The 12,027-nt window shown below is 40.7% G+C and overlaps 2 protein-coding genes and 1 long non-coding RNA gene across 3 annotated transcripts; 1 reads left to right on the forward strand and 2 right to left on the reverse strand.

Annotated features, from left to right (window-relative positions):
• Positions 1 to 117: 117 nt before the first annotated feature.
• On the reverse strand, positions 118 to 1,366 carry LOC135438639 (uncharacterized). Its single transcript, XR_010437915.1, has 2 exons — positions 957 to 1,366; positions 118 to 897 (listed from the first exon to the last, which is right to left on the reverse strand). It is a non-coding gene; the product is annotated as an uncharacterized LOC135438639 (long non-coding RNA).
• On the forward strand, positions 371 to 9,421 carry Mrp5 (Multidrug resistance protein 5). The gene is made up of 11 exons (XM_064696824.1): positions 371 to 522; positions 1,231 to 1,406; positions 1,500 to 1,585; positions 4,310 to 4,469; positions 4,543 to 4,921; positions 5,004 to 5,432; positions 5,788 to 6,950; positions 7,131 to 7,621; positions 7,686 to 7,951; positions 8,014 to 8,943; positions 9,013 to 9,421. Exons 2-11 carry the CDS (start codon positions 1,330 to 1,332, stop codon positions 9,049 to 9,051), a joined length of 4,020 nt encoding a protein of 1,339 aa, XP_064552894.1. The 5' UTR covers positions 371 to 522; positions 1,231 to 1,329; the 3' UTR covers positions 9,052 to 9,421.
• Positions 9,422 to 9,905: 484 nt separating this feature from the next.
• Positions 9,906 to 11,985, reverse strand: LOC135438631 (transmembrane protein 256 homolog). The gene is made up of 3 exons (XM_064697005.1): positions 11,697 to 11,985; positions 11,324 to 11,623; positions 9,906 to 10,140 (listed from the first exon to the last, which is right to left on the reverse strand). Exons 1-3 carry the CDS (start codon positions 11,787 to 11,789, stop codon positions 9,997 to 9,999), a joined length of 537 nt encoding a protein of 178 aa, XP_064553075.1. The 5' UTR covers positions 11,790 to 11,985; the 3' UTR covers positions 9,906 to 9,996.
• Positions 11,986 to 12,027: the final 42 nt, after the last annotated feature.

Here is a 12,027-nt window from a genome sequence, read left to right on the forward strand (position 1 = left end):
TTTATTTTGTCGTTTAATTTTCTCAATTTAATTTTTTGCATTTATGTTTTGCTGATTTATTTGCGCCACTGAAAATTGCTAAACAATAAAGCTATTGGTAAGAAAACAAGCTGCATATATAGATAAGCAAAGCTTTGGCATTTGTTAGCCCAAAAACGATGTTTGTTTATTTACAAAGGCGCGCTGCTACGAAAATTCAATAAAAAACACACAAGTGAAATTTGAGCTTCTGTCGGGGAAGCCTCTGATAACTGTCAACAACGTAGCAGTTGCAGCATTTTGCATTCTGATAGCTCGTTTTATCAACATTTTGGCTAACGTTCATTTTCATTCAGAATTTGTCAGTTCGCACTCTTATCAGCAGACACTGCCTCGATCACATCACGAATACGAAGTCGAGCGCTGATAAAGCCGTTTGTTACTGGACTAATCGCTGGCTATAAAAGTGCGTCTCACATCTGGCCAAGAGCCCAGTTACAGATCTGGACGCGACGCTGCCAGCCGGTTCCAGTGCCCCATTTTGTGAGTCCAACGCGTTTCGTCCTTGTCCGTGTTAGGTGTGAAGTCACCTCTATAAAAATACTTTATAAACGAGATAGTGTATTGCGTGCTCTTGCTTAATATTGATAAAGGTGTTATAAGTTATAAAAAGAATATAATTGAACACAAAGCTCAATGTGATTAAAAGCTGAACGCCAAGTGAGAAATATTCCTTACAACAACGAACAACCAAAGAAAATCGGGCTCAAATCCCTGGACTTCTTTAAGAGTATATTTTGTAACTTATTTCTATAAGTTGATATCCATCTTCACAGGGGTACGATCCCTTAAATTTGTGCTCACAATGCCGACGCATTCGACCATAAAGTCAAAAATAAAAAATTCTTAAAATTGAACCTTCAACAAATGTTACAAAATACAAACAAATTATAAATACTTAAATTTTGCCAACTCACCATGATTATGATTATGCACACAGACTTTATAATCGCATATCTAGTAATTAGGCATGGTTCAGCCTCCTTGAATCAAGATAAGTGCTATGGTATGACGTTGACAGCCTGTGGAATACCACTTAAGGAAATCACCACCAATTCGGCCATAAAAAATAACTAAAATCTTATCAGCTAACAATAGGCAGATAGGCCCAACTATGAGAGAATTATTTGTATTTGATGAACTAAAATCCATGTTAAATTAACATATACACCATTATCATCTATATTATAGCGGCGCTTGTGGTTGACTGATAAAAAAACAAAACAACACATAACAAATGACAAGTTATTGAGAGATTAAAACGAACTGGATTGACAGAATTTAGCCAAAATGCAGTCCGTTAACGTAGATCAGCTGCCGGTGAATCCGCGCGAGAAGGCGAATCCGTTGTCATCGCTGATGTTTTGGTAAGTTCGCCGTACTCCAATTAATAATAATGATGTCTAACAATAAGTGATAATATTTATGTTTTTATTACAACTATTTTTTTATTTTCTCAGCTATACTATGCCCACATTTTTCAAGGGACGCAAAAAGACTCTAGATGAAAATGATCTCTATAGGGCTTTAAACGAACACAAGTCCGGTAAGTGCATGAATCACGCCCATATATGTATCTTGATCAAGTTCTTGGTGAAACTCTTTTGGATTGTCCCAACAAGTTGTCCCGAAAATGTTGCCGTCAATCAAAATCGAGTACAAACAGCGCCCAAGCTGCGCTCTGCATTCCAAATGAGCTGAACTCAGGTAGAAATATGCCTTTTCCAATATTCATTCAAATTGAACTCAATTGTTGCATAAACTAAAATTAATCAACAATCGGAGTTAAAGAGTTTCCAGAGTTAGCAAATGAGTCATTGAAACAGGCAGCTGCACATCTAGCTCTAGTTTTCTAGAAGGCGGCAGGCTGCAATGGGGTTCAATGTACAACTAGACTCTAGATTAGCCTCAACAAAAAATAGTTATCTTAAATACCAGTTGACTTCCTTACGTGATGGCAAACAATTGTCAGTTGGTTTTTTTTTTTTTATATGTATATATGACAATAGAATAGTATGACAAATTATATGGCTATGGTATTATCTATGGAAATATCAACTGTTGAGACATATTTAACGTGTGATTTGAAGTGGCAGAAACGAAACGACGCCACTCGCAACCCACTTAAAAGTACAGTTTTATTTTTGTTATATTTTTGTCCAACGATTAGATAGAATAGACCATGTGCCAGGAAGCCAGACAGATGGATAAGCAGGCTTTGTTTTTTTTTTGTTTTTTTTTAGAATTTCGTTAACCATGGCAGACAATTGCGAAGGCCCTTCGAAATAATTATATATGCCTTCTATCCGCACTTCCTATTGCAGCTAACCATTATCATCTATTTGAGCATTATCTTGGACAATTTTTCATAAATCATATGCGAACTCATCCTTTGATAAGATTTCTGTCATTCAATTGACGCCTATAAAAACCATATTATACGTTTTTCAGTTAAACGCGCTTATCAGCCGAATTGAGTCAAAAGGAATAAATTGAACTTTGATTTTTATGGGACCATTAATAAAAATATAAAATCAGTGGCCGTTAGTGCCAAATTTTTCGGTTGATAGCCATTTGATAACTTTGAAAAGCAGCATTGCCGCAATTAATGAGCTTCCCTTTTGACCGCAAATGATATATGAGATATTAAATTAAATATCGGGCGCTTATTTACTTCAAATATACATATGAGCCCATAGAGACACACTGAGCCGACACATTAAGTGGGCTCGCTGGCAATCTAATCGGGCATACGTCTTGGGCAAATATTTATTTAGGTAAACAATGGCAAATAACTAATTTTTCTTTCTTACCTTTTGTCAAATGCTTATCTAGTATATGCATTTCGTAGCCACTCAAGATTGGCCAAAACCACTGCGGAAGTGCCCATGACTATTGATCGGGCGGGTATATATGGTGGCGCATGCAACCCGCTCTGACCAGGTGGGATTAGCCGGGCCAACTGTTAACTGATAAGCCCAAGGGACAGCTGATTGCAACTCGGGGTTTTTACGCCACAGCGCGATGGCCATAACTCACAGCTAAAGCAGAGACAATAGAAACCAAAAGCTTGATATGCCTTTTTATAAGCGATAAAAATCATGGAATAGAATCGTAAAACCCTCGACTCCATGTGCTTGTAATATTCGTATTGCCTCTAAGTCATGTCTACACAATCCATTATATCACGATAATCGGCTGACATTTAAGAGTATTACGTATAGAAAGGGGGCTTCAAGTCCAACTGAGGCGTGGCATGTGCTCAAACCTTGAACCGAAGCACTAAACAGGACTGAAAACCTAACAAGAGGGAAATTTTTAATAATTTGGATCACGGTTCGAACTAACTTTCGCCGTAAATTTCGATTTGTGAAACTGATTTTGCCCATCAATATATAACTATATTTAAATTCCTTGTTCGATTGCAAAAGCAGAATTAAGTAAATATATAAATTATTTATTAAATTATGTGTATCTCTATATATACAACTGTTTGTCCTGACTGACTGACTGACTGACTGACTGACTGACTGACTGACTGACTGACTGACTGACTGACTGACTGACTGACTGACTGACTGACTGACTGACTGACTGACTGACTGACTGACTGACTGACTGACTGACTGACTGACTGACTGACTGACTGACTGACTGATTGACTGATTGGTGATCAACGCACAGCCCAAACCGTAAGAGCTAGGAAGCTGAAATTTTCACTTTAGTTACCTTATGTGATGTAGGTGCACGTTAAGACGGGGTTTCGGGAAATTCCACCCGCAAGTGTGGAAAAATCGCGAAAAACGTTTGTATGTAACTTCCGATCGGCCTCAAACTTATTTTCAAAGATCTTTGTTCAAATTCATTTGAGGGGTGTTTCACACTTTTCGATAAATCCGTTCCTCAAAGATTTGGCGGGTGACGGTTCGCGCTCAAATTCGTTTCCAAAGATCTATAGAAAAAATTAAAGATCTAAAGATTTTTTAGGGCGAAGTTTTAAGTTGTGTCCGATTTGCTTCAAACTTATTTTCAAAGCTCTACGTGTTTCAGCAATTTGGGAAATTCCACTCGCAACAGTGGTAAATTGGCGGGAAACGTTTGTATGAAAGTTGTTTGTTTACCGTCCGATCAGTTTCAAAATCGTTTCAAATTTTTTTGAGAACATTGACTTTATAACATACTTGCCACGGGCAAGGCCGGGTTATACCCGCTAGTATTCCTATATCTGGAGGTAGATTTATAACAAAATATTATATTTTGTAAATTCAAGATAAACTCGGCAAGAAGCTGAGCGATGCCTGGGAGAAGGAGGTGGAGGAGAAGCGCAAGAAGAAGAAAACGCCCAGCTTGTTTAAGGCAACAATGGGCGTCTTTGGCTGGAACTTTGGCATACTCGGCTTCGTTTTGTTTATAGTCGAGATGGGTTTCCGGTAAGCTAAAAACACAAAACACACAGCCAGTCGTTATTTATGATCGCAATTATTGTAATCTGTTTGTCTGCAGCGTGACACAGCCTCTGTGCTTGGGCGGCCTGGTGGCCTTCTACGCGGACCCCGACAATCAGAATAGCGATGACCAGAGCACAGCCATCCTGTATGCCGTGGGCGTTATCTTGTGCAGCGCATTCAATGTTATATTTATGCACCCCTACATGCTCGGCATGTTCCACACGGGCATGAAGGTGCGCGTTGCAATGTGCAGCCTGATTTATCGCAAGGCGTTGCGTCTCAGTCGCACAGCGCTGGGCGCCACAACGACCGGTCAGGTGGTTAATCTTATATCGAACGATGTCGGCCGCCTGGATGTCTCTGTCATACACGTCCATTATTTATGGCTGGGCCCGGTGGAAATCGCTGTGGTCACTTGGCTCATGTACAGAGAGGTGAGTGCGAACGATCTTTATTCCTTTCACATACTAATTAATTCTAATTAATTAATTATTTATACAATTCCTTTCCCTGCAGATTGGCGTTTCGGCTTTCTTTGGTGTCGCTATAATGTTGCTGTTCATACCGCTCCAAGCTTATCTGGGCAAGAAGACCTCTACACTGCGTCTTAAAACGGCATTGCGTACGGATGAGCGTGTCCGCATGATGAACGAGATCATATCGGGCATTCAGGTGATCAAAATGTACGCCTGGGAGATACCGTTCAGCAATATGATTAACTATGTGCGCGGCAAGGAGATGAATGCCATACGTAAAGTGAACTACATTCGCGGCACACTGCAGAGTTTCATCATGTATGTGACCCGTATTTCGGTGTTTGTCAGCCTGGTGGGCTATGTGCTGCTGGGACAACTGTTGACCGCGGAGAAGGCTTTTGCCATTACCGCCTACTATAATATTCTGCGCAACACAATGACCATCTACTTTCCCATGGGCATCTCGCAGGTAAATGAACAGTCAATATCTGTGTATAATCTATTCGCAAGTTTGGTTTAACATCTAAATATCCGTTAATGTTAACGTAAATATTTTCAAATTTACTTTAAAAGACAAAAGTAACAACAGATCTGTTAAAATAATGGTCAGCACAAATTTTGAATTGGCGCTGTTAAAATAGGGGTTTTAATAATTAACATCGATCGCTGTTGCTTAACTTAACATCTAAATGTTATGGAAAAGCCCGGCAAATAACATTTTTAAATCAATTTTAATTTTTTAAAGTTAGTGAATTATTAATATATATTATTGCGTTTTATTAAATTATATCTATATTTAATTTAAATTCTCTACAATTCTCCAGTTCGCTGAGCTGCTCGTTTCCATAGGCCGCATACAAAAGTTTATGATGCATGAGGAGACCAAAGTGCGCGACAAGTCCAACGATCTGAATGAACAAAAGCTGGGCAATAAACCGCTAGCCAGCCTGGTGGAGGAGCCAGCGGCGACAGTCACTGGTGTGCTTAAGCCAAGCAGTCGCCGGCCCAGCGAGGCAGAGAGCAGCGTGGTCATCAGCAAGCTGAAGACCAGGTGGGACTCAAAGTCGACCGAGTACACGCTAGACAATCTGAGCCTTACGTTCAAGCCGCGGCAGCTAGTGGCTGTCATTGGACCCGTCGGTGCCGGCAAATCCAGTTTGATACAGACCATTCTCGGGGAGTTGCCGCCCGAATCGGGCACCGTAAAAGTGAATGGCACCTTGTCGTATGCATCGCAGGAGCCGTGGCTCTTCACCGGCACAGTTCGTCAGAATATACTGTTTGGTCTGCCCATGGACAAGAGCCGCTATCGTCAGGTGGTAAAGAAGTGCGCGCTGGAGCGTGATTTTGAGCTGCTGCCGTACGGAGACAAGACAATTGTGGGCGAGCGTGGCGCCTCCTTATCCGGCGGCCAGAAGGCACGCATCAGTCTGGCGCGTGCCGTGTACCGCAAGGCAGATATCTATCTGCTGGATGATCCGCTCAGCGCTGTGGACACCCATGTGGGCCGTCATCTATTCGATCAGTGCATGCGTGGCTATCTGCGGGATAACATTGTACTCCTGGTTACGCATCAGCTGCAATTCTTGGAGCAAGCCGATCTTATAGTCATTCTGGACAAGGGCAAGATCAGTGCCAAGGGTACCTACGAGTCCATGTGCAAGAGTGGTCTGGACTTTGCCCAAATGTTAACCGATCCCAGCAAGAAAGATGAGGGCGCTGGCGATGCGCCCGACAAACGAAAGCTATCGCAGGTCAGCAAGCGCAGTCGCGCGAACAGTGTCTCGTCCATGGAATCTGGCGCCGAATCTGTGGTCATGGAGTCACCCATGCAGTCCCAGGAAACCCGCACCGAGGGACGCATAGGCATGGGTCTCTATAAGAAATACTTTGCTGCCAACGGTTACTTTCTGTTCATTGTGTTTGCTTTCTTCTGCATTGGCGCCCAGGTGTTGGGCTCTGGCGGCGACATGTTCCTGTCCTACTGGTGAGTAACTGGGCACATCAACTATGTTCGCTGTGAAATATTCAGGTCCATAGCTCTGACGGCTTGGGCGATGCGTTATGTTAATCCTAACATTGTATTTTATGCTTACAGCATTTTGCTAACAGAGCTCCAAATGTTAATCTTAAATGTAACTTAATTTCCTATATATACTTTACTCAGGGTCAACAAGAACGGGGAAACGAATACGGATACCTTTATGTCACGTCTGCGTCGCTCCTTTATGCCGAGAATCAACAGCGATACCGATCCCGTCGATATATACTACTTTACGGGCATTAACGTCTTGGTGATTGTGTTCTCCCTCGTGCGCAGTGTGCTCTTCTTTTATCTGGCCTCCAAGAGCTCCACGACGCTGCATAACAGAATGTTCCAGGGTGTGACCCGTGCGGCGATGCATTTCTTCAATACAAACCCATCAGGTCGCATATTGAATCGCTTCTCCAAGGATCTGGGTCAGGTGGATGAGATGTTGCCGTCCGTCATGATGGATGTCATGCAGATATTCCTCTGCATTCTGGGCATTGTTGTTGTGCTGTGCATTGTGAATGTCTGGTATCTGTTGATCACGTTTATACTGGTCGTTATCTTTTATCTGCTGCGCTCCTTCTATCTGACCACGTCCAGAGATGTCAAGAGATTGGAGGCGATAAGTAAGTGTAGCATTTGGAGTTGATTAGATAATCCTGGTTTCATTTTTGTTCTGATCATCTGCAGCTCGGTCGCCCATCTACTCGCATTTGAGCGCCTCGCTGAATGGTTTGGCCACGATACGCGCTTTTGGCGCACAGAAGGAGCTCATTGCGGAGTTTGATAATTTCCAAGATATGCACAGCTCTGGCTTTTATATGTTCCTGGCGACAAGTCGTGCCTTTGGCTACTGGCTGGATTTGGTTTGCGTGCTTTATATTGCCCTAATTACGCTCAGCTTTTTCCTATTCTCGCCAGAAAATGGCGGCGATGTCGGCTTGGCCATAACACAGGTACAACTCTTTATATTGCACTAGAAAACTTTTGCTAACTTATCTCTTAATATGAAACACAGGCCATGGGCATGACGGGCATGGTGCAATGGGGCATGCGCCAGTCCGCCGAGCTGGAGAACACCATGACATCGGTGGAACGTGTCGTGGAATATGAGGATCTGGAGCCGGAGGGCGACTTCGAGTCCAAGCCGAACAAGAAGCCACCCAAGGATTGGCCCGATGAGGGTAAAATTAAATTCGAAGATCTGAGCTTGCGTTACTTCCCCGACAAGGATGCGGATTATGTGTTGCGTTCGCTGAACATTGCCATCGATGCCTGCGAAAAGGTTGGCATCGTTGGACGCACTGGCGCCGGCAAATCGTCCCTGATCAATGCACTGTTCCGACTGTCCTACAACGAAGGTTCCATTCTAATCGATCGCCGCGACACCAATGAACTGGGCCTGCACGACTTGCGCAGCAAGATTTCCATTATACCACAGGAGCCGGTACTATTCTCCGGCACCATGCGTTACAATCTAGATCCGTTTGATGAATACTCCGACGCGAAACTCTGGGAGTCACTGGAGGAGGTCAAGCTGAAGAAAGTGGTGGCCGACCTGCCCAGCGGACTGATGAGCAAAATTTCCGAGGGCGGCACCAACTTCAGCGTGGGTCAACGTCAGCTGGTGTGCCTGGCGCGTGCTATTCTGCGCGAGAATCGCATTCTGGTCATGGACGAGGCTACGGCTAATGTGGATCCACAGACAGATGCCCTCATACAGAATACGATTAGGAGTAAGTTCAAGGATTGCACAGTGCTGACAATTGCTCATCGTCTACACACGGTCATGGACTCGGATAAGGTTTTGGTTATGGATGCCGGACGTGCCGTTGAATTTGCTTCGCCTTTCGAGCTACTCACCGTCAGCGAGAAAAAGGTATTCCACAGCATGGTCAAACAGACGGGCGACGCCACATTCGATGCGCTGCTCAAGGTTGCACAAAAGGTGAGTCTCTTTTTAAAGCATATAAGCCAGGAGCATTATATATAACTGATATATTATTAATCCCGACAGGCGCATGAGGATAATTTGCGCGCGAAAAAAGATTCTTGACATTTCGCTGTGCCGAAGGCTTTTAAAGACTACATACTTAAGATACTGGAACCAATTACGAACCACCCGGCTGCCAATGCGCGCATACAAAAGACCTTTCTGTTTGCGGAGGCTTCCAAACAGAAACTACTAGGGTAGCCCAAGAATAAGTAATGCAAAAACAACAAGAAAAAAATCAAACAATTAAAGTTAAGCAAAGAATTTTTGTAACACACAGATGTACAAATCAAATATCACTAAATGTTAGTTGAATTGATTATAGAACTATAGTACGAGATGTATGACAATAAGCTCAGGTTTGAGCATGTAAATCAATATGATAAAAACAAAACAAAAAAAAAAAGGAAAATTCTAGCTCAACCGCGCAAAATGTACCTTGAAAAGGTCTCATTGAAAAATGTATAAAATGTGTTCCGTATCGACAATAACAATGACAAAAGCAAAAAAGAAATACTATAAACTGTTACGTCTAGTATTAATGTGTGTTTTTTATAGTAATTTATTAATGTACACATAATAAATGTAACAATTTAGATTTTTATTTGGATTTTTTTTAATTTTCTACATAACTCTTAATTTTTTTTTCGCATTGGCTTTTCAGTTCGTTAACTTACTTGTAGAACTGCATTTAAATCATCTACAAAAAGCAAAGATTTAATGCATTTAACAACAAAAGAATGTTTCTTCCATTTGCTGCAAACTGATTAAAACTTAAAAAACTAGAATTTTTAAATTCAAGTGCTCGAGAGCTCACTTTTAAAACTAAGCGACGCTTTTTAAAAGCGCATAAATATATATATATATATTTATATTTATATAGCTGCTGCTGTACACACACGTAACTTCATCTAGGCTTTAGCTTTAGTTGATTTTATATATATATGTAGATAATTGTGTGCCATTGTATTTCTATTAACTATCATATCATGTGCGTATATATCAAATCTAGACCACCAGCGACAGCCAGGCGCCAATCAAACAGAAGCCCCCAATGGTGGCATAGTGCTGCAGTCGCTTCTCCCCAGTCAGAGCACGATAATACATGCAGCCGGAGAAGAGTACGGTGCCCATGGTCATCAAAACGCCAGTCTGCAAAAGATTTAAATATTATTAAGCATATGCAAAAAAACAAAAAAAAAAAAACAAAAGAAGAAAATTATTTATACTGCATTTAAATGTTAGACAATAATAATGTATGGCCTGCATTTTTTGATGTTAGCTTTAGTTGTTGGCTTTGAAAAACAAATAAGAAAACCCCAATGCAAGCTCTACGATTTACTTATCGCATAAGGCTGAAAACCAAATTATTGACAAAAACAAAAAAAAAAGAAAAAAAAACAAACAAAAATTAAGCAGCGTTATTGAAGCTGTCTTTTGGTACGTTTTTTAAACACACAGAAAAATTTAAGAAACAAGTATATAGTATTAAGCAAAACAAATACATATTTCCTATACCCTCAAAACCCTATACCATATCAGATCTGAACCTCTCATATCATCTATATATATAAAATAATGATGTTATATGCTAGCAATTATCGTATACAAGTTTCGTAATGTGGTATTGAAATTACTTTTAAGCTGCAATTAGTGGTTGTTGAACATTTAGCTTTAGCTCTGAAAAACAAAACAAAAAAAAACAGAAATTTCATATACAATCTGCAATTCTAATAGAACGTAATTTGTGAGCGCTTAGCCCATATCATTATTCAATTATCTTCTTTTTTTATTTACCAAAAGCGAGTGTGTCAATTACATATACATGAAATCCATATTTATATATACACATTACTGTTGAATATCGAATTTGAATTGCGCAGAAATCAAATCATTCAAAGTGTAACGCGAGTTGTTATAAATTCCGTTCAGAAATATAACTCTTACAAATGTGAAATAACTGAAAAAGCTTTATGATGCTCAATAAACGGTATGATGATCCAACAAAACTCTTTGGTTTTTTTTAAAAACAACGGTAGTCCTCTTAATAAAAACAAAAGTGCTTTAGCCGAGAGTGCCAGACTAACTCATACCCTCGCGACTGTGCTTCTTTTTCTTAGACATGCATTTTGGTAAAATTCTTTTTTAAATAACATTATCAAAAATATAGATGTAAGTATTTACGAAATCCTAAGCTTAGAAAATGAATTATGGCTAGATCAGGTTGACCTCCTATTCTAGAATTTATATGGCTAATGGGATCTAAGATGCTTTCTTCCACCATTTGCAATGGGCACAGATATTCCTAAACAAATAAACAAACTCGCATACTTACAAAGATTGGATAATGTGCCAGAGGCATGCACATGAGTGCGAATGAATGTAGAAAATGTATGCGATTGGCAACATCAGCAAAAGCCTGTGACTCCAGCTGCTCCTTGGGATCGTGGACATCCTTCAGAAAGTACTTACAATAGGCGCCCATAAAAATGGCCGATGCACCGCCCAAGCCGGCAATACGCACAAAGTTATAGTGACTGCCGACAATGCCGTGCATCGAGACATTTAAAGGTTGGACCTGAATTGGCACTCCCATCGGGGTATCGTTCATAGGTATATTCTTTGGACGCAGTCCCTACAAAAAACAAAGCACTTGCAACAATAAACATCAAAAGAAAAAGGAACACAGTTGAATAATATAAACTTACTATCGCACGCAAAATTGATGACGATGAACTGATGAGCGTACGACTGATGGGATTGCCAAGGGTAATGTACTCCAGAGTGTCCGCGACCGACATGTTTATTCAACTAGCTAAAATGGAGTTTAATATCTGAGAATATATTTTGGCGCTGCAAACAGCTGGTGTACAATTTTGGTGTTTAGTACTTGGGAAGATGTATGACGTTGCCAGAGTGGGTCAGTGCGCGAATAACTTGTTATCGATATTCGATTGCATCGAAACTGTGACTGTCAATGTTAATTTCAGTGTTATGGTGATATTTTGTTTAAAAATACATCCTAATGTAAAAATGTAT

The sequence above is a fragment of the Drosophila montana genome, unplaced genomic scaffold, assembly GCF_035044405.1.
Source record: "Drosophila montana isolate Dmon_TW-CO22-7 unplaced genomic scaffold, ASM3504440v1 contig_1505_1, whole genome shotgun sequence".
NCBI lineage: Eukaryota > Metazoa > Arthropoda > Insecta > Diptera > Drosophilidae > Drosophila > Drosophila montana.

Bases quoted from the DNA above. Each gene is read 5' to 3' on its own strand.
- Mrp5 (XM_064696824.1), top strand. From the start codon at position 1,330: ATGCAGTCCGTTAACGTAGATCAGCTGCCGGTGAATCCGCGCGAGAAG. The intron at 5,433-5,787 runs GTAAATGAACAG...ACAATTCTCCAG, and splicing joins TTCCCATGGGCATCTCGCAG to TTCGCTGAGCTGCTCGTTTC. The intron at 7,622-7,685 runs GTAAGTGTAGCA...GATCATCTGCAG, and splicing joins CAAGAGATTGGAGGCGATAA to CTCGGTCGCCCATCTACTCG.
- LOC135438631 (XM_064697005.1), bottom strand. From the start codon at position 11,789: ATGTCGGTCGCGGACACTCTGGAGTACATTACCCTTGGCAATCCCATC. The intron at 11,624-11,696 runs GTAAGTTTATAT...TGTTTTTTGTAG, and splicing joins CATCAATTTTGCGTGCGATA to GGACTGCGTCCAAAGAATAT. The intron at 10,141-11,323 runs GTAAGTATGCGA...AATCTTTTGCAG, and splicing joins TGGCACATTATCCAATCTTT to ACTGGCGTTTTGATGACCAT.